The following is a 20434-nucleotide window of genomic DNA, read 5'->3' as shown; positions in this document are numbered from 1 at the left end:
TTCTGTGATACAAATGCTGTTGCAGACCCAGCATGCCTGATATGTGAGGTGTGACGATCCTCTGCCTCAGCTAGGCCTGCTGCATGTTTCCTGCTGTTTGCTCCTCTGTGTTGCCCTGTTGCAGGTTCCTGCTAGCTGGAGTTAATTTCCTCTGGAGCACTGAAGAACCAGCTGTCTCAGTCTTGCTGCCTCTCTATACAGCCATGCCATTTGTTTGGTTCTCCTCAGCCTAATTATTTTAAGCTTTCCATTACACAACACCATATACCTAATAGTCAAATTCATCCAACTGCAAATACACTAACAACACCACAGGTCTCATAAAGTTAATTATGGTTTCTCTTTCAGTGAATACATTGGTCAATTTTGGCTAAAGCTGTATTTCTCCTGTTACTTGTTGTGGCTCACGAGTTGTGTCGAATCCTGGATGCAACCCATTGCAGTTGTTTTGGTTTGTGACATGTAGAATAGTAAAGTACATTATCTGCTTTGTGTACTGGAGAATATAGTGGAAATAGCGTATTTTGTTAAGGCACCATTGGAGGAGGAGGCTTCAGTATTGCCATACATGCAATTTCAGGTGGGCCTTTGCTATGTTGGAGAGAGAACTGTCTTTCAGCAAGCTGATGACATGAACTTTGGTAATCCATGCATCTTTTTAAAGAAACGTAACTCTTGTCAGTTCAGAAGAAGAAGCACTTGCATTGACATGGATGGTAAAATATTTTGAAGTTTATGTCAATTCTGGTGTGCCAGTGGTGGTATAACTGCTTTATTAGCTAAAATCTATCATTGTGCATTGCCAGTACCTGCAGGCATTGATAAAGTAATTGGTAAGCTTAGACTTATATGATTCTGATAATAGGAAATATTAGAACTGGTTTTCAAAGTGGCAACAATTTTTGATTGCCATCCCTAGGTGGTGGTGGATGGATTATCTACAACTACTTACAGGTGGTTTGGGCAAATGTGTGTGTTACCTACTTGGTTCTATCCTTGCATCCTCTTCCCACATATTTTGCTTCCTTGTGGTATCAGGTTGCTGAGGATGTGGTGGCAGGGTTGAAAAAATGCTGGGTGTCAACCATCAACTTTTGTTTTTATAAATGGTTCATTGATTATTCGGCTAGTTTTTTGTTTTGTTACACCAGTTGAAAAGTCAGAAGTAATGTTAGACTGGCATTGAAAACATTCCATCTCCTATTGTATTTCATTTGAGATCAGTCTGTTGTTATGACTCCATTCTTATGGAGGGGCGTGTGATGGCTTACTGCCTTGGCTGGGCCTGCTGTATGGAACCTGGTGTTTGTCCCTCAGTATTTCCTTGCAGGTTCCTCCTAGGTGGAGTTGATCAGTTCAATTGGGAGTACCTGACCAGTCTTACTGGAGCAATTAAGACCTGCCTCAGTCTTTTCTTTCTCCCCATCCACCCAGTATCATGCTATTTGTTTGGGTTAAGCCTGGTAATCTTAGATTTTACATTACACAACACCATACGTGTTTTACACTCAGTATTCTTCCAGCTGTTGACACACCTCATAAAGTTAATGATGTTTTATGCGTCTTTTAGTTAATACATTTTCTAAATATTGGTTAAAGTTGTGTTATGTCACACCTCATGAGTCAGAGTGTGACGGTGGTTAAAAATCCACTCTAACCACTGTCACTATCTGTCGTCTCCTTATGGTTACAGCTGTAACCATAAAGAATTTTCACATTGTATACCTGTGTTGACATCCTTGACAGACCTTTGTATGTGCTTGTTCCCACTTGTTAAGTCTGAGATGATGCTGAAAATGAAATTGGCAGTTGAGGGAGGACGTGCCCACCTCCACTCTCCCAGCTCATATTTAAATACTAATTGTTACGAAACCTCTCTGGTGTATGCTACTTAGCCCTTCTGTCTACCTCCTCCACTTTTATATTTTTCTCTGCCTGTGATTCAGTTACATTTCTAAGTGCACCATTATGTTGGACTGTAAGCATTTAACTCGCATGCATGTTCTAGCAACCACCTTAAAGCTCACCTGTCAAAAAGCTGTTTACACCTCTAAATGATAGTTTCAGAGTATGGTGAGTGGTTAAGGTCACAGCTGGACTTTCTAATCATCTGTTTCTTGGTAAACATACAATAACAGATTTCAGGTCCACTCTAATTTCCGTTTAAGTGAATATTCACAAATATCACTGCACGAAAATCTTTTTTTTAAAGGGCTTAGTTTTCACTGGTTTTATGTAAATGGTAAATGGCCTGTATTTGTATAGCGCTTTTCTAGTCCCTAAGGACCCCAAAGCGCTTTACACAACCAGTCATCCACCCATTCACACACTGGTGATGGCAAGCTACATTGTAGCCACAGCCACCCTGGGGCGCACTGACAGAGGCGAGGCTGCTGGAAACTGGCGCCACCGGCCCCTCTGACCATCACCAGTAGGCAACGGGTGAAGTGTCTTGCCCAAGGACACAACGACCGAGACTGTCCAAGTCGGGGCTCGAACCGGCAACCTTCCCGATTACAAGGCGAACTCCCAACTCTTGAGCCACGATCGCCCATATCTAGCCATGTGTGGGTGAAAGGGCAAAATGCATAGAAAAAGCTACATCTACAAAAGTACCCATGTAATCCTTGATGTAGCTTAAATATTTTTATTAACTATTTTTACACCTAAAGCTGAATTAAATACAGAGTCCAGAGGTTGGACAAAAAATTCTACAAATGCAGCCGAGACAAATCATATTATTTTATTTATTTTAGGTTAAAAAGCAAATGTAGAGATGATCTGAAATGGTTGACTTAACATTACTTGCTGGTCAGTATTGGCAATAAAAGCCAATCAGTGTAATTAATTTTTTAACGGTGTGCTGGTGATGAGCAGCAAGAGAATCTGATTGAGAAAGCAAGGAATACTGCATGTTCATACAGTAAGGATGTCAGTCACAAGGTGGTCTCACCCTAGTGGAGACTTTATACCCACTAGGGATGGCTGTAAGTCAAGAGGGGGTAGAGTAGGTCATCTTCTAATCGGAAGGTTGATTTTTTGATCCCTGGTTGTTCCACTTTCCAGTCTGGATGTCGTAGAATTCTTGGGCCAGATCTTGAACCCTGAGTTGTTCTCTGATGTGTTCATCAAATTATGAATGTGTGTGAATTTAAGATAGAAATCACTTAGGTATAGAAACAAATGCTTGTGTGAATGGGTGAATGAGGCATGTTTTATGTAAGAGTTTTGAGTGAACTGTGATAGTATTGGGATGGAGCCTGCCTTCAGAACTACCTTATTTCTGTGTGGCATAGATTCAACAAGGTGCTGAAAATACCTCACATCTCCTGTTCTCACCATATCCCAAAGGTGTTCTGCTGGATTGAGATCTGGTGACCGAGGAGGCCATTTCAGTCTAGTGAATTCATTGTCATGTTTAAGAAACCAGTTTAGATAATTTCAGCTTTGTAACATGGGACATTATCCTGCTGGGACCAGTCATCCAAAGATAAATGCACTATGATCATAAAGCTTGATGTTGTGTGATGTTTTCAGCATACCTTGGTTGTAACAAGTGGTTTTTGGGTTGTCTGTGAAGGTTTTTGGGTTACCCTTCTGTTGGCTCAAAGTAGTCTGGCCATTCTCCTCTGACTTCTGGCATCAACAAGGTATTTCACCCAGTGAGCTGCCTATCACTAGATATTTTCTCTTTTTTTGTGTAGGGGAAAATGCCAGTAATTCAGCAGTTTCTATAATGTTCACACCACTTATCTGATGGTAAATAAATGGTAAACCTATCCTGGTCCACAAACACATCAGCCCTAGTAAAGAAAGCCCAGCAGCGCCTCCATTTCTTGAGGGTTCTGAGATGGAACAGGCTGCAGACTGAACTCCTAGTGTCCTTCTACCGTGCCACTATCGAGAGTGTGCTGGTGCACGCCATCCCTGTGTGGTACGCTGGTTGCACAACAGCTGACAAGAAGAGACTACAGAGGATCATCAGAACTGCGGAGAAGGTGATCGGCTGTCCACTCCCCTCCCTGGACTTAATTGCCAGCTCAAGATGTCTCTCCAGAGCCAGGGCAATTATAAAGGACCACCTCCATCCTAACCACCACCTCTTCAACATCCTGGCCTCTGGAAAAAGGCTCAGATCCATCAGGTGCAAAACCAACAGGCTAAAGAACAGCTTCTTCCCGTGGGCTGTCAGAACTATTAATGGAAACTAAGAGTGTGTAAAGACTTCCCCAACACATCCACCCTGACACTGCTGTTGATCATCTATGTGCAATATCTCAGTCTTTCCATGTTCTGTGCAATATTTTTGGCTCAAGTGCAATTATTTTGGTCCCAGTCTGTTTCAATGTTTCCTACACATACACCATGTATATAGTTCCACTCACACATGTGTATATATATACACTGCTTTTTATTTTATTCTATTTATTTATTTTCCACCTTTGATGTATATTGGTTTCTCTTTTTCTTACTTTAGCACCTTTGTGGTCCAGCTACCCAATTTCGCTGTGCAAGAAACTGCACAATGACAATAAAAAGCTCTAAGTCTAAGTCTAAGTAAATGGCCTGTATTTGTATAGCGCTTTACTTAGTCCCTAAGGACTACAAAGTGCTTTACACGTTCAGTCATCCACCCATTCACACACACATTCACACACTGGTGATGGCAAGCTACATTGTAGCCACAGCCGCCCAGGGCTCACTGACAGAGGCGAGGCTGCCGGACACTGGCGCCACCGGGCCCTCCGACCTTCACCAGTAGGCAACGGGTAAAGTGTCTTGCCCAAGGACACAACGACCGAGACTGTCCAAGTCGGGGCTTGAACCGTCAACCTTCCGATTACAAGACAAACTGCCAACTCTTGAGCCATGATCGCCCCAACAACGAATGCAACAAGTCACTTAAATCACCTTTCATCCTCATTCTGATTCTGGGTTTGAACTTAAGCAGGTCTTCTTGATCAAGTCTACATGCTTAAATGCATCGAATTGCTGCCATTGCAGATATTTCCATTAACAAGCATTTAAACAGGTGCAGCTAACAAAGTGATTGGTAAGTATAATTTACATAATGAACCGAATGTTGTATTCAGTAAAACATGATCTAGTGATTGAGACCATAAACTCATCAGGAAAGTGTTTACTGAGGCCAAAGTTCATTTTCCTATCGACCTCTATACAACTAGACTCACATTTTGCGGCCAGAGGAGTTGCCCACTGCTGGCCAATAACTGTTACATTTTTACATTACCACATACAGGATATTGCATGTACTTTGATTTTGGCTATTATATGTAAAGTGATCACTTAGAGGGTGACGGTGACTGCAAGGAGGTTGTGGGTTGCAGTGCTGGGTTGGTTAACTAGTCAAGAAAATGGATGGGTAGATGATCACTTAGAGGGAGAATTAGAGGCAACTGAATGTCTATTTTTTTTTGGGGGGGGGGGGGGGTGTCTCTCATCATGTACAGACTCCATCTGGGTGCAGCCTTCTATCCCTTTTGAAGATGGTAGAGGGGAAACATTGCAATGGAAACAATTCCTTTTTTCTTTTTTTTTTTGATAAGTGCTACTTTCAGGGCAGTCTCACCAAAGAAATATGAAAAGTCACTAAATCTAGTGACGGTATTGTAAAGCTGGGAACATTAATAAGCAATGCAAACCAGCCACCTTTTCTCCTTGATTTTATGGGCTTAGAACTTCATCACTTTGCTAAAGCTTGTGATGAAGCTTTAGCAAATCCTAACCAGTTACTGCTCCTAAGGTTTAAAAAACTGTCATTAGAAATTTTCAGTTAAAGCCATTTCTAGAGTTTGATCTTTCTTTTAATTCTTCCAAATTTGTAACATCCAGTGACCACAGGGTTCACAAAGCAAAGGAGAGAATTTGACATTAAAGCTAAATGATGCTTTAAAATCAGACAAAGGCTGTAAAAATATGTTTCTCTAGCTTGCAGTTTCTATTATCTGACATGTAATTTGGAAAGGGAAGCTAAGGAGAACTGTGGATATAAAAAGAAGATATGGAGCGCAAAGACAGTTCAGATAAAGCTTCATGTCTGCTTGGAGGAAACCCCCTCCAAGCAGACAAATAGCTTCATCAGGCGATGTACTGGTTACTGTGTCGTATTAAAGAATAGACGGGGTCTACATGGGAAAGTCATCTGTGACCTCTTCAAAAGAGTGATTGACTACAATATTCAGTGCAACTGCTGGATAAGCCTAAATAATTTTGTAATCAAGTGCCCTGGAGAGATGGATTAAAAAGACTAGCCACCATTCAATTTTAGCCATTTGTTTAGAGAAAAATGGAGCAGTATTTGTTAAAAAGAACACATTGCCAACTGTTAGCATGGGGTTGGAAATTCTGTTTTAGTGCTGTGAGTGCTAGTGTGAAAAGAAAGACTGAACCTACAGAGAAAAATGGGTTCCATAAAATAGCCAGTCAAGACAAGAAAACTAAAAAGAGGCTTTTCATGACAGTGATCCAACACTATAAAAATGGCCCCTATTGTCTCTTGACTGTAACATTATTCAAAATTTGTTGATAGATTTTTTAACATGCTCTGCATCTAAGGCAGCCTCATTATTTCAGAACTTCAGACCGCATGCAAAAATGTTCTAATATTCCCCATAGTTGTGCATCTATTTATCTTGTATGCATTCAAAGCCATTTTCAGAATCTGAGCTGTAGAGAGTGTATCTGTTCCTTTCCTTTTTAGAAATCAACAAAAATATAAAATTTGACAAATGTGCCTCGTTTTTGGATTATGTTTAGGGCTTGTGGCTATGGTTTGAATATATTTCACAACATATGGTGCAATGGCAACACAAGATGTGCATATGCATTGTACATAATCAGGTCATATCAAACTTTCAATGCCATAATAGTGGTTTATGGGATTGAAAAGCTTTTAGAAGGCTAAATGTTTTCTACTAAATAGGAAACTACAGTGAATTGTCTTTTGATCTCTGGCTTGTGTAAAAGTTCTTGGGCAACATACCGAAGCCTAAAATTGGGGTTGCGGGTTAAGCACTGTGGGTGGTTAGCAAGATGAGAAAAAACGCACATACAGTGTATTTGTAGTGGTCAGAGGTATTGGCTTTTAATGATTCCTTTGAACAGTTTTTCCAGCGTCCAACATACATCTTGAATTACTTTAAAAAACAAGAACTTGGAACACAAGTTGGAATTCATTTTTATTCCACACAGGGTCTAAAGGATACACATTGGCTCAAATGTATATATACACCTCAACTAATAATTTTGATACATTGTCCTGTTGGAGCTCCCAGTGTCCAAGTTTGAACCCCCGTTTTGACATGAAGTTGAAGAATTTCTAACTACTCTTCCTCCTTTATTATTCCATCCACTTGGGCAATGTATCAGTACCACCGACACCAACATAGCCTGAACATGATGCTACCACTACTGTGCTTAACAGTTGTTACAGTGTTCTTAGCTCTAAAAGCGTCAACTTTAGCAGTTCAAAAATAACGTTTGAGCCATTTGGCCACAATGACAATCTTTATCTTTTTTGTCCATCAAATTTTCACCCAGAATGCATTTGTCATATTCATGTGGGCAGCTGCAAATCACAGTCAGTGATTCTTTCTTGGTTGGCAAACTCACTTTACTGTGAACAGTGATGGTGGTGTTCCTCCAGTTTCCAGTTTATGACAGGCTTGACAGTTGGTAGTTCCTGGGTTGTTCCTGAACATCATAACCAATTTCATCTTATCTGAGGGTGAGAGTTTGGGCCTTTTTTTTCCAGACCTTGGCAAAGTGGTAACACATCCGAATAACTTTTACTTAAGTTCAGTTGTTTGAATCAGTGATCCAATGATTATTTGTCAGTCTGGAGAAAAGCTGTCAAACAACATATAAGACAATGTTTGTGCTGATAAAGAGAAACTAGCAGTTGCAGTTAATGTTAAAGTAATATTTATTTATATAGTAGACTTAAAACAATAGAGTTCACTAAATTGTTTTACATTGAAAATATATAAGTATCCATTAAAACAGAGCAGAATACACAACATTAAAATAAAATAAAAGCAAACCATGCAATGCAATCTTCTAAAATTATGTCACACTGCAGCCAAATGCCAAGGAGAATAACTGGCTTTTTAATAAAGCTTAATTGCCTGTAACATCTAGCACTGCTGATGAGAGGTTAGATTTGTAGGTTTGCTGCTGCTGCTGCAAAAGCACAGTCATCTCTGTTTTTTAATCTAGTTTTAAGAGCATGTGTGTAAAAGCAACTGGTTAGTTGAAAGAGCTCTTACAGGTGAATGAATGTGAAGCAGCTCAGACAGATACAAAGGGGCCAGTCCATTTAAAAGTTTTAAAAGTAAGCAATAAAATCTTAAATTCAATTCTAAAAAAGACAGGGAGGCAATGAAGCGTGAAAGGACTGGGTAATATGTTCATTCTTTTCACCCCTCATCCGTAAAAGGCTGATGGGGTGTTGTTGTCACCCTGCAGGGCAGGCGGACAGGAGTGTGGACCACCCAACTTTGTGAACATGATAACTCAAGGAAAATGATACACTTATAGTATCTATTAAAAACCCCGGAGCATCACCATTCCTGGAATATTACTTCTGAATCCTTTGTCTTTCTGTGATGAATATCAATACGAAAAATTGAGTTTTGGAATCAATTTTATTCCTGCTATTTTTTGTTTTGGTTCCAAGCAATATTTCATTTTTACCCCACGGCCATAAAAGGCTGATCAGGTATTGTCACTCTGCTGGGTGGGCGTGTCTAACTTTCCTTAAGACTTTGGAAATTGATCCTCATCCAGGCTCTCATGGATCTCAGCTGTTCAGTCGTTTAGTCAATCTTCATCACTAACCAGACGTTCCTAGTCCTTGGCCCTGTCAAGTTAAGACATTGTAGGACTTTTAGCACCACTTACTAAAAGACTGCACGTGTGCATGGATGTGTGTTTATGCATGCAAGACAAAAGGGAGAAGAACGGTAGTGCACAGACCTTTGGAGATGGGCGGACATTATAAGCATAGCAGACAAAGGATTTTGAAGCTGAGTGGGTTGTTTGAATTCCTTGAGTCTCTGGGTTTTCCTCTAACACGGGTCGAAATTCAGAAGTGAGTCTATGTACAAGAGTGAGAGAGAGATGGAGAGAGAGAACCGAAAACTATCTCAAGTGTTGGTTTGAAATTCAACAATGACCTGTAAACAAACTCGGTAAGCGTCAGCAAGAAAAGGGGTTATGATCATGGTGAAATAGAAGGAAAAATAAGTTTTTCGTTTTGTTTTTTCATTCTTTTAAAACCAGTCCGTGGTTTGCATGGTGATTGGATAGCTGTAACTATAAACTACTAGAACAAAGCCCCATTATCCTTTGGTAACTGGATGGTGGCAAGGCAAGAAAACATTCATTTGCTCATGGCGAAAAAAATATGCTGCTATCAGGAATTTGATTGACGTCTATTTTGATCAGATGATACCGTGAATCATCAGTTACCATCACCTCTGGACACAAACGCTTGTGTTGGATAGTCAGCCTCCTTGCTGGTTGTTGTAGAACATTCAGGATCTTTACCTCTTTTGCCTTTGCTGTTGGCAGTGAGCTTATTTTGTCTGTGCACCTGTGAAAATGTATGTTAGGGTGTGCTCACACTAGGCACGGTTGCTTCATTCCAAGTTTGAGCATGAATGTCCCTCCTCACTGCCTGCCGCGCTTACACTGCCCTTAACAATCTGAGCCTGAGTACGCATCAGTTTGTCTCAGCATCTCAACTCTTCTCATTCCCTTTCTCTTTCACACACGTGCATGCCTTCCTGTAGAGGAAAAGCAGGACTTTTTTATGGCATTCTCTGGGACAGTGGTAGCATACTGTCCATGGACATATTTGTCATTTACTTGAATTAATAAATAATCAAACTGAACCGATCTTTTTTTTTTTTAATCCCAGACATCAATCGCACTAACCAAAAGAATTGGATTGAGCACCTCCTTTGAGTTTTATTATTATGCTTTTATACGTCTCTTTAATATAGTACAGTGTAAACATTGCTACTTACAATACTTTTTCGCAGCCATGGAACTCCAATTATTTTTATGATAGCTCCCAAACCTATAATTAAAATTTAATTACACATAATGCAGTTAAAAACTGTTTAAACTCCTGCTTAGACTACTTGTCCGCTAAGAAGCTTTGCTCCGAGGCAGCCCCAATTTCTGCTTTTCCTAAATGAGATCAGTGTCATATGTTTCAACTGAAGTTGCTGTGGAAATGATGCCTTCAGGGGATGTTGTTTACACTGTAGGTTGTTGGTGTAGCTTAGATGTCCATTTCAGTGGGATGATTTGTTTGGATGTGCTCAGCTTTCCTGTCTTAGCAGGTTGAGTTCAGTGTTTGGTAAAACCATTAAATTTGAAAATAAAATCTTTATCTAGATTAACTCTGAAGCATTTTTGTAGTGATTTGTGAAATGTGTTTACTGGACTGCTCTCAATTATTTCATTTGAAATGAAAAAACTAAAAATTTCCAATTCTCCAATGGTGGTTGGAGTACCTTAAATTTCTCAATAATCATTCATTTTATGCTGATATTGGTGAACATAATATACACTAGTCATGAATTAAATTTATGTTGATGGTGTCAAATGACATTTTGATCATGGTCCCAGTTTTTTTTAGTAAATCTTAGCTGAAATTGTGTTTTTATCTTGTTAGACTTCTTTTTTTGTCTATCCCACTTCCCAGATTGTGGCAGCAGTGCACATTTTGTTATTTTTTTCCAATTGAAAAGAGCATGAGGTAGAGATTTATTCATCATTTGTTTGTTTAGACTTTTTTTTTTTTTTTTTTTACTGTAGGCACAAGTCTCTTTAAAAATGAGCAGGAAATTATAGTGTTGGGACAAGTTTAACAATAAAATGGTGCCATCCCAAGAAAAATTTGACAACCTAATGTAGATCCAGTTTTATTGCAAGAACATTGTTTCAACATTGCACGTTGATGCCACACATGAAGTCATTCTCTGTAGCAGATGCTTCAGCATCAAGTTTTAAACCTCTCCTTTCTGTGTATGCAAGTGCACACCATGTTGAGGTTTTATCCTTCTTTCTCCTCTCTGCATGTATCTCTCTGCTTGGCTGCTAACTCTGACATTATCTTAGACTGTAAGCAACCTAATCATCTGTTCATTTCGCTGCCACCCCTGCAGCTCACCCATCAAAGGCTGTTTACTTCTGTTAATGTGCACAGCACATCTGAGAACATGATGAGCAGTTATTACCAAAGCTATACTGAAGCCTCTGATAAAACCTCCCAGCCGATTAACACGGGTCTCATGACTCAAAACCTGTTTCTTCAGAAGAAGTCATATGGATATTTATTTCATATATCCTTTTTGTCTTTTGTTTTTTCTTGTCATTGGCAGTAAAAGACACAAAAGCTAAACTTAACATTTGTTTTAAGAGCAACTCGACTGCTGTAAAACTCGAAGATCCTCACATGATACCTGAGGATGTACTATTTTTTCTACTTTTTTTCTTTTTAGCATGACTGTACTCTCACATCTGGCAGTGATTATTATGAAATCTCATCAACCTTTTGATGCTCCACATAATTGAGCCTTCAGTGTATCAACAGTGGAGCCTGTGTTTATTTGTATGTTTTGAAAAATGCCATTAGTGACAGATTTTACTGGGATGTTTCAGTTTGTTGTGTATGTATGACTTGGTTTTGGTGTGATGTGGTTATTATGGGTGTTTTGTATTCTCTGTGATGTGATAATGTGCATGTGGCTGTTTGCGATGGACCGATGGATCAGACCGAGAGTGAGGCCCTTAGTTTTGTCTGGCGGTGACATTTTGTTGCCATTCTAGGTTTAGTTTTGTTAGATATTGTGTGTTTTCTTTTAGAAAAATTCCAAAGTGAAAACCATTAGAAGTTACATAAATGTAACAAAATACATAAATGTAATTTAACATAGCATTTATTTACATAAATTTATATAAATATCATGTTGCATAAATTAAATAAATGTTCTATTTTTTTTCTTTCATGTGAAAGTCTCTATTGACTTGTAATTTCACCTTCAGTCTAATCAACACCTTTGCGAATCAAGTTGAATGCAGTCAAATTGAAGTGCAAATTAATGAGTCGTTTCATTATTGAAGTGATTAGTCACACATTGTGTATACCACAATCATGATTCCACACTAAGAACACCATGGACTTTGTATTGTTTATGCAACAATAACTTACTTGTATCCATGGTTTTGATTAAAAACGAATGACAACTATTCACTATAGCCAGTTTTTTTAATTAAATCTGAGATATTTGCTTGTCTGAGTGTCAGAAAGAAATTATGTGATGTGTGTGTTTGCTTTGTACCAGTTGAATTTCTATTTTGTTACTCCTGATTTATTCAGTTTGTAACAATGACTTCAGAAGCACTTCGATTTTAGACTCCTGCCAAGACCAATTATACACACCTTGGTATTTTTCTCAAATAACTGATTTCCAATTAAATGTAAAGGTTTCTTCTTTTGCCCATGTGCCACCTGTCCTCATCTGTTCTCTATAGAATTATAAAATGCACTGGCTCATCTGGTGTTTGGCTTCAAAAAGCCCATTTTTAAGGTTTCATCATGAAAACAGCCTGCAGCTCATCTTGGCTTCAGCCTGGTTCTTATCTTTCTTCCACAGGGAGTTAGCTCTTATCTTGAACTTGACACATGTCACACAATGTTTCTCTTTTTTTAACGATCTGGCACTCCTTGGCAATGTTTCAGATTATAAGGGATCATCTTCTGGAAAACATACTAAATGTAGTCAGGCACTTCAGTGTACCCATTAGCTTTTGATTTTAGTTATGTGCAAATCTGGTAAATGACACAGAATCAGACCTCTGAAGGTGCATCATCATCAAGTTTATCCAAAAGTGCGGCACACACTTTCACAAAAACCCTCTTTCCATCAGCATAAAATCATATAAAGGAACTCAGACACTTTAAGATAAATTAAAATAAGTAAGCCACAAAGATGAATCAAATTTACCTGGTACAGATTGCGTTTTGAATGTAGACAATAAATATATATATTTTTTAATTTAAGTAAAACAGTTCTGCTGTTTGTTATTTTCATGATAAACCAGGTTTTAGCCCAATATCAAGCATTACCAGAGGCCTGTACTGTGAAATAGGAATTTATTTAACCGGGAAGTCAACTCTTGACTTTAGTCTTAGATGGGTTTGAACCCTCTTAAGAACTGTGATTTATTAGTTAGCCGGTAACTTCAGAGTTAACGCTAAGTTTTCAGTGCTACATAGGTGGTTTTTGCTTGGGTACATGGTAAATTATGTTGAAGACCAAACCTAATATATGGCGCAGGTTATGTTCAAGTGATCAACAGGTATGAAATCAGTCTGCTGAACAATTAGTTCTCTGAAAATAACACAACATTCCTAGAAGATCCCTTCTGAATCCTTTGTTTCCTTGATGAATATCAGTAAGAAAAAAAGGTGGTTTTGGAATCAATTTTATTCCTGCTATTTTTAGTTTTGGCTGCAAGCAATATTTAATTTTTAATTTTTACTTAACTTTAAAGCTGATTAGGTATTGTCGTAACCACAACCAGTGGGTGGGTGTTCAGGCGGTGTGGACACCTACGTTTGTGAATGCAAGAATGAGGCGATTTAGGATTTTTATTGCTAAAAACCTCAGACAAAATTGGATCTCAGTGATCTCAACCTCAAGGTTAAAGGTTAGAGGTCAAGTTTTCTGAAAATCTTGTGAATGCAATAAATTAAGAAGTCACTTCAGATTTTCAAATCAATATCATATGTGTCAATGTGTCTAAAAAGTTTGAATCCCAGTTACCTCAAGGTCAAAGGCCAAGTTTTCTGAAAATGTTGTGATCATAATAAATTGAAAAAGGAGTCACCTAAAGTTTTCAATATGATAACTACGGTCGAATCTACTAAGACACAGACACTGCATGCTACATGTTGCTTTGTTATTCATTTAAGTTGTAGTCCTGCAGAAGGATATTCATCTAGGTGCCAAAAAAGAAGCTGCTATACTAAGTCTGTGGAGAAGATAGTCCAGAGTGACAAGTTGCTACCATGTGAGCATGCAGTAACCTTCATTCCTTCAGTCAGATCAAGTCTCCACTTGTCACATCCAGTTTCAAGACTATGAAGTGATGATGGCTGAAGTTTAGGCTTCAGAACAGAATGTGTGACACCATGGTGCCAACAACCATTTTTATTTTATTTAGTTTTTTAATGTACTGTCTATCATCTGTCTTCTAGCTTTAGCTGAGTGCGTTGCTTTTAAGTTAGGCTGCTGCATAACTCAAATAGGTTCCCGGAAGAAACTGGGAGGTGGTGCTGAGGTACTATCTGAACTGTGAACTCAGAGAATCTTTAACACCCCTATGTCATACTTGTGACTAAATATTGGAAATAAAAACGGGGTTAAAGACTCAAACACAAATGCATTAAGTGTTTTGTGATAATTTTTGTCATTAGAATATTGTCTAATAATCTGTTCTTCTATGTTGTACTTTTTTTAAAGGTGGAGCAGATCGTGGATAAGAGGCGGAATAAGAAGGGTAAGTGGGAGTATCTAATTAGGTGGAAAGGCTATGGAAGTAAAGAGGACACCTGGGAGCCAGAACACCATCTACTACACTGTGAAGAATTTATTGATCAGTTCAATAGCTCAAGACTGCACTCACACAAACGGCCTAAAGTTCCCAAAAACCGTGGAGAGCCCTTCATCCCTAGCCACCTTTCTGCAACGGATGACTCAAGAGCTAGATCTGAAGTTCGAAAAAAGAAAAGGACTAGTGGCTCAACTGTGGGGGTGAGAGTAGGGACTGTTCCGGGGATTGGAAGTGGAGGATCAGGACCCACTCAAAAGCAGAAGAAAGTGGGTGTAGGACCTGGAAAACATGCTTTAGGGGACAGAATGAGCAAAGCCATGACATTTAAAGCTCCTCCGCCAGGCGGACCTCCCTTTGTCCCATCATTGAGGGTTCCTCATAATGGACTCCAGAATGGAGAGATGGACTCTGTCATGTACAGGACTGCAGCAAGGTCACAACGACCACCCTCAGACAGGGTGGATGGAGAACTAGGACATATGGAAGCCAGCGGACAGCAGTTTACTACTGAACTAGGTAAGTTATTAAGAAAAGCAGATAGTTTGGTAAACTAAGATGATGTGATGCTGGATTTTTGAGGCATATATTGTTATAGAAATGCGATTGTTGTTCTTATGCATGCCCATTCAAACCCGTGCTCCTAATTCTTGTTTTTAAAATTTATTAAAGGTACAGTAAGAATTTTTTATTTTTTTATAGAAAAAGGTTTTGCTCATAAATATAGATTTATTGCTGTGTAATTACATCTTTCAACAACTTGTGCAATGCATTCTCATGAACTTAGAATTAATCTATTAAAGATGCGCAGGAGTGGGTGCTGGTTTCTGTAAGCCACCATATTGCCGTGCCATCTGGAATACAGTGGCCAAGATGAACACTGCTGTTCTGCCTAATCACGTTTTATTTGTGTGGCTAAAGACTGGCTGCATGCCTTAAATGTTACATTTAATGTAAAGATCATAATTAACCCTTTCAAACAATTTATGAGTATTTAACATTTTTGCATTTTTCTCATAATGTAATTTTCCTCCTCTTCATCTGTATCCTCAACCACTGGCTTCTCTCATTTCCACCCCATCCTATTCCTCCTCACATCAACTCTCATCTCCTGAGCTGAAGTCGGGGATCTAACACAATAAATGTGCATAAACATGTTTATTTATTCCCAAAAGTGTTGCCATTAATTTTTGTCAGCAGATTAGACTTGCTACTGTCCTGTGCACAGCTCACAACAAGCCGACTAAACAGCAACAACAGCTTGTTAACCTTATGCTAGATAATATGAGGCTTGAGTGTCCTAAAAATCACACTTTCCCTCTGATAAACAGTTTGATTACATTCTCACATCGTATGACCATTAATTCACTTAGTTTCCCTGGCAAAAACAACAGCCCTCACCAACAGAGAAGTTCAGAATATCCTCAACACCTCACCTCAGTATCACTGTCATTGGATAGAAGTGAGCGTCACTGACTCGTCGACTCAGTTCACAAAGTTTTAAAACCTCCTCCAGACTAAATAAACGTGGAGACATTGACAGATCTCTGCCATAGTTATTTGTCCTACAGTGTCCACTGTACCTGGATTTATGCACTTGAACTGGAAGTGGTAAGAAAACAGAATTCATTTGACTCCAGTCTCGAATTTGCTGACATCTGGTGGTGAGATTTTACTTACTACCTCTTTAAGGAAGTGTGGCGTACAATAATTCCACCAAAAATAAATAAAGTTCAAATAATTAAAAGCCCAGAATTACCACAATAATCACACCCATGATAAGTGTACATAAATTTCTGACAACGACTGTAAATGTAAAATTAATCCAGATTTGAGCATAGCTTTTTTGTATTATCACAACACCATGTGCTGTAGTGGCTTGTATATAGATAAGGATGATTTATTATATTTTTCCACCTCACCCATAACACTTACTACACCGTGACAATAACCAGTAACCTGTAGTAGAAGTAATAGTGGCAGTAGTAGAAGCTATTTATTCATATATTTTAATGTTACCACAGTCGTCTCACATACCTACTGTGGTTCTTTCGTGCTGGAGCAGCTGATAACACCTTTGAATTTCGCTCCTGGGTCACAGTCCAGTGTCTCAACCACTGTAGTTAATCATTAATTGTGTTTTTAAAAAGTCATCTTGATCTGTTTTAACAGAAAATCAGAGAAAAGAGCTGAATAACTAAGCATACTAGTACATAGTTGTAGGTTGAGTGTTTCCATTTTGCTTTTAGTTCAGAGGATGTTTTTAATTTTCTGATATAAAGATACTAGCTTTATGGCCACTTGCGTCATGTGCTTGTTTAACTGTGAGTATCTACTGGCTTTACAGTCATGAAACATACTATGTAAGGCTTTATATTGTCTTTTCATTCAGTGGCCCTGAACAAAATGACTGTAGAATAAATATGCCAAAAACATGTAAACCATATTTACCCCATATAAAACAGATCATTTGGTTTGATTTTGTTTAAATTACTTCATAAATAAACACAATAACACAATTCTGAGGTAAAATGTAAACAATTTTCTATTTTCTTTTAAATCAGCTTAAGTCAAACTAAGCCCTCTTCTTGCTTTTTGTGGATACAATTTTTCTGATAAGCCTAAATTTCTGTGATTTATTTTGTTTAGCATCCAGTTGCAAACTGAATTTCTATTGCTTTTGGATATGATGACATCATTGTCATGGTATGATCCACAAAATATCAATTCAATTCAATTTCTCAGTTGCTCATTAATTTCAAAGTATCCTAATTTAACAAGTGATTGTGATACTTTATAAAAGTCTGTCATTTATTTATGAGGATGGTAGGGCTGCAGCACCAACCCATCCTAATGGCCATCACCCTGGGAGCTATTATAGATCCTAATCTCATAAGCCTCAAAAGACTGCCCTGCTCACCTCATCCAAAATCCTGTGCTCCACCCATTAACCCGTTGAAGTCAAACATGTCCCTGTAAAGATGTCACTTTTTTGCACAGATCATTTCTGAAATTGTTAGTTCTAGACTGGATCAGTTCTTATGTGGGATCCAAACTATCCAAACAACTAATCACAGTCAGGTGTCCCTCCGGTTGCTTCACTCAAGTTGTATTGTTTTATATCCATTGTTCACGTCTTATGATATCTGTTTAGGTTCTCAGTCATCCACGTCATGGTAGTCTTGAGACCTTGTAAAGAAGACAGGTGGACTTCTTTGAGTGTTGGACCTCTTTTTACCGAAAGAAATCCAGTTGCCTTCTTTTCAAGTGCTCAACACTAGTGGATGATTGCAGAATTGGTTAGGAGAAAACTTTTTCAGTATCTAGCCAAGTCAAGAGCAGGTACATAGACCTGCTCGAGAACCAGAGGAATTGGAACCAGAGGAATGTACTATAATGCAAGATTAATAGGTTAGAATTATGCTCAGGTTAAAGTCAGAGTGTTCTGAAGTGTCTTTTTACCTGCCTAGATCACTGTAATAACTTACAGATTCTCTGCCAGGGAAATATAATTTTTGCATGTGCAAGTGGTAAGGCTGTACCTTACTAAAACCACTGAATGAAGCGCAAACTGTCCATCATATTGTCACAGGAATGTCTGTGTATTGATTTGCTGATGCATAAAATATATAAATGTTACCGGTAGATTAAAGTATCGCTTGCTCTGCTGGAATTGCAGCTATTAGAACACAGAACTCTCACGAAGAATACCTATTCAATCAGTAAAATTAATTTCACTTTTTTATCTGCCAACAAATTAAAGTGATTCCCATTTTCCTTTATTAGATATTAGACAGGAGATGTGAATGTTTAAATGTTTCGGTTTAAAGTTTCGGAGCCCTAATGTGCAGCTGTCACCTTAGAACAGCAGCACTCAGCAATAAAAATAATTAACTTGAACTAAAATGTTTATTTTATTGCTCTTTGTGCTAGATCACCAAAATAACAATTTTCAGTAGCGTTAATCTCTTTATTTGTTTAAGTGTTGCATTTCACTGTTCTGTTTTTTTTTTTTTTTTATGTTCTTGTGAAGATATGACCCGAGTCACACCGTGTCACTTGGTGAATAGTGCTGTAAAATAAAATAGGGGAGACATGATGGAATTAATGAATGCCAGCTGATATCCAGCCTCCCCTAGCACTGCCCTCTGAACCCACTGCTCCACCCCTCCCCTGCAGCTGAGCCCGCCACTGTTCTTTATAGTTTTAATTATTGTTTTATCACCATCCTTATCATCTGTCTGTGACTGGAGTAGGTGGCACTCATAGGGATCACTTTTGAGGGAAAGAAGTCATATGACCTGTGAAATGCCCTTTTTTTAACTTTAAAGTGAACACGCATAAAGCATAAGGCAGGAAGCTGGCCTTAGTGGAGAAAGCTGACAACCGCCATCATAATAGCTGTTATTTCTAACTGGGGTTTTAAGTCAGGCCAGCTAATGCAAAGAAAGCCTGGCTGTGTAAGTGTGTTGTAAACCACTCAGGTCACTAGTGTTTGTTGATAATATTACTTCTGATGGAAGTAGTCACATCATGCATGGGGCTCTACTCTGCTTGAATTCAGCCATGTGCTGCAAAACACTTTGGCCCTTCACAGTGCAAATGGATAATAAAGCATACTAGCAAAGCAACCCAGGAGTTTCTCAAGGTAAAGAAATTGGATAGTCTTCAGTGGCCAAGTTAGTCACCTGATCTCAATGTAGTAGAGCAGCCTTTCTGTTACTGAAGGCAAAATTGAATACAGAAAGACAAATAAACAAGCAGAAACTGAAGACAGCTGCAGTCGCCTGGAAGAGCATCTCAAGAGAGGAAACACAGCATTTCATGAACTGCAGGAGTTCTAGCCTTGCAGCAGTCATTGACTGCAAGATTTTACATACAAGTAAAAATATAAGTAAAATATTTTTAAAAAAATCATAATATTTAAAATGATGTCAGCTTGTTGAATTACTTCCAAGTCTCTGAAAATGAAGACACTTAACAATGTATGTAATAATTTAGTTAATCATTTTGAATAATAGATGACAGCCTGCACTTCAATCACATCTTTTTTGTTCATTTAAAATCTGCTGTGGTGGTGCACAGAGTCAAAATTACAAAAAAAGTCATTGGCACCCAAAAAACCCCCCACAGTACCTACATGTTAATCTTGTTTTCAAGCTTGCTGTAAAAATTAAATGAAATTAGCTCTTTAAATTAAGTCACTATTAGTCAAGATTCAGATTGTGTTAATTAAAGAAACAAATCCCCAATGTATGATGATTATTTAAAAATGCATTCTTATATTTTCAGGCAAGATATACTTTACTTTTTTCTTCAGTCAACATGAACTTTATTGTTTAAGGACCAGACTTTTGTCTCCATATTTTTATCAGTCATAAAATTGGCTGGAAAAGCATCACACCATTTGTTCTAGTAAAAAGACTCTGTGTGCCTGAGTAATTTCTGATTTATTTTGGTTATTGTTTACCACAGCATCACTAGATGTTCTTAGATGAGGAACATGTGCTTTGTCTGACTCATTTTTCTTTCTGCCTTTAATCATTTACCTCGTAAAAGTCTACAGCTGAGAATGTGGTACTCGACCCTCTTGGACATTATTTTTTCTTACTCAGTGCAGATGTATCAGTGATTTCTGTGCATTAGATATTACACTGCTCCTGTACATTAATGCTCCTTTGTGTGACAAGGCCTGAAAATTACATTGATTGCTTTTCAAATGTGAACATGAGATTGCATGTAAATATAACTGTGGCCAATTTTCAAGGTTGAAATGTTAATG

At 38.4% G+C, this 20434-nt stretch overlaps 1 protein-coding gene across 1 annotated transcript in view; it reads left to right on the top strand.

The window, feature by feature from the left end:
* LOC116333706 (chromodomain Y-like protein 2) overlaps nucleotides 1-20434 on the top strand; it is a 39815-nt gene that overhangs the window by 8326 nt on the left and 11055 nt on the right. Inside the window, exon 2 of the mRNA XM_031756954.2 lies at nucleotides 14565-15171. Within this exon, the coding sequence (XP_031612814.1) occupies nucleotides 14565-15171 (607 nt within the window). The remainder of the gene's footprint in view (nucleotides 1-14564; nucleotides 15172-20434) is intronic.

The sequence above is a fragment of the Oreochromis aureus genome, linkage group 1 (assembly GCF_013358895.1).
Source record: "Oreochromis aureus strain Israel breed Guangdong linkage group 1, ZZ_aureus, whole genome shotgun sequence".
Lineage (NCBI taxonomy): Eukaryota > Metazoa > Chordata > Actinopteri > Cichliformes > Cichlidae > Oreochromis > Oreochromis aureus.
The sequence above is the reverse complement of the archived record's forward strand: the minus strand, read 5'-3'. Positions and strand labels throughout refer to the sequence as shown.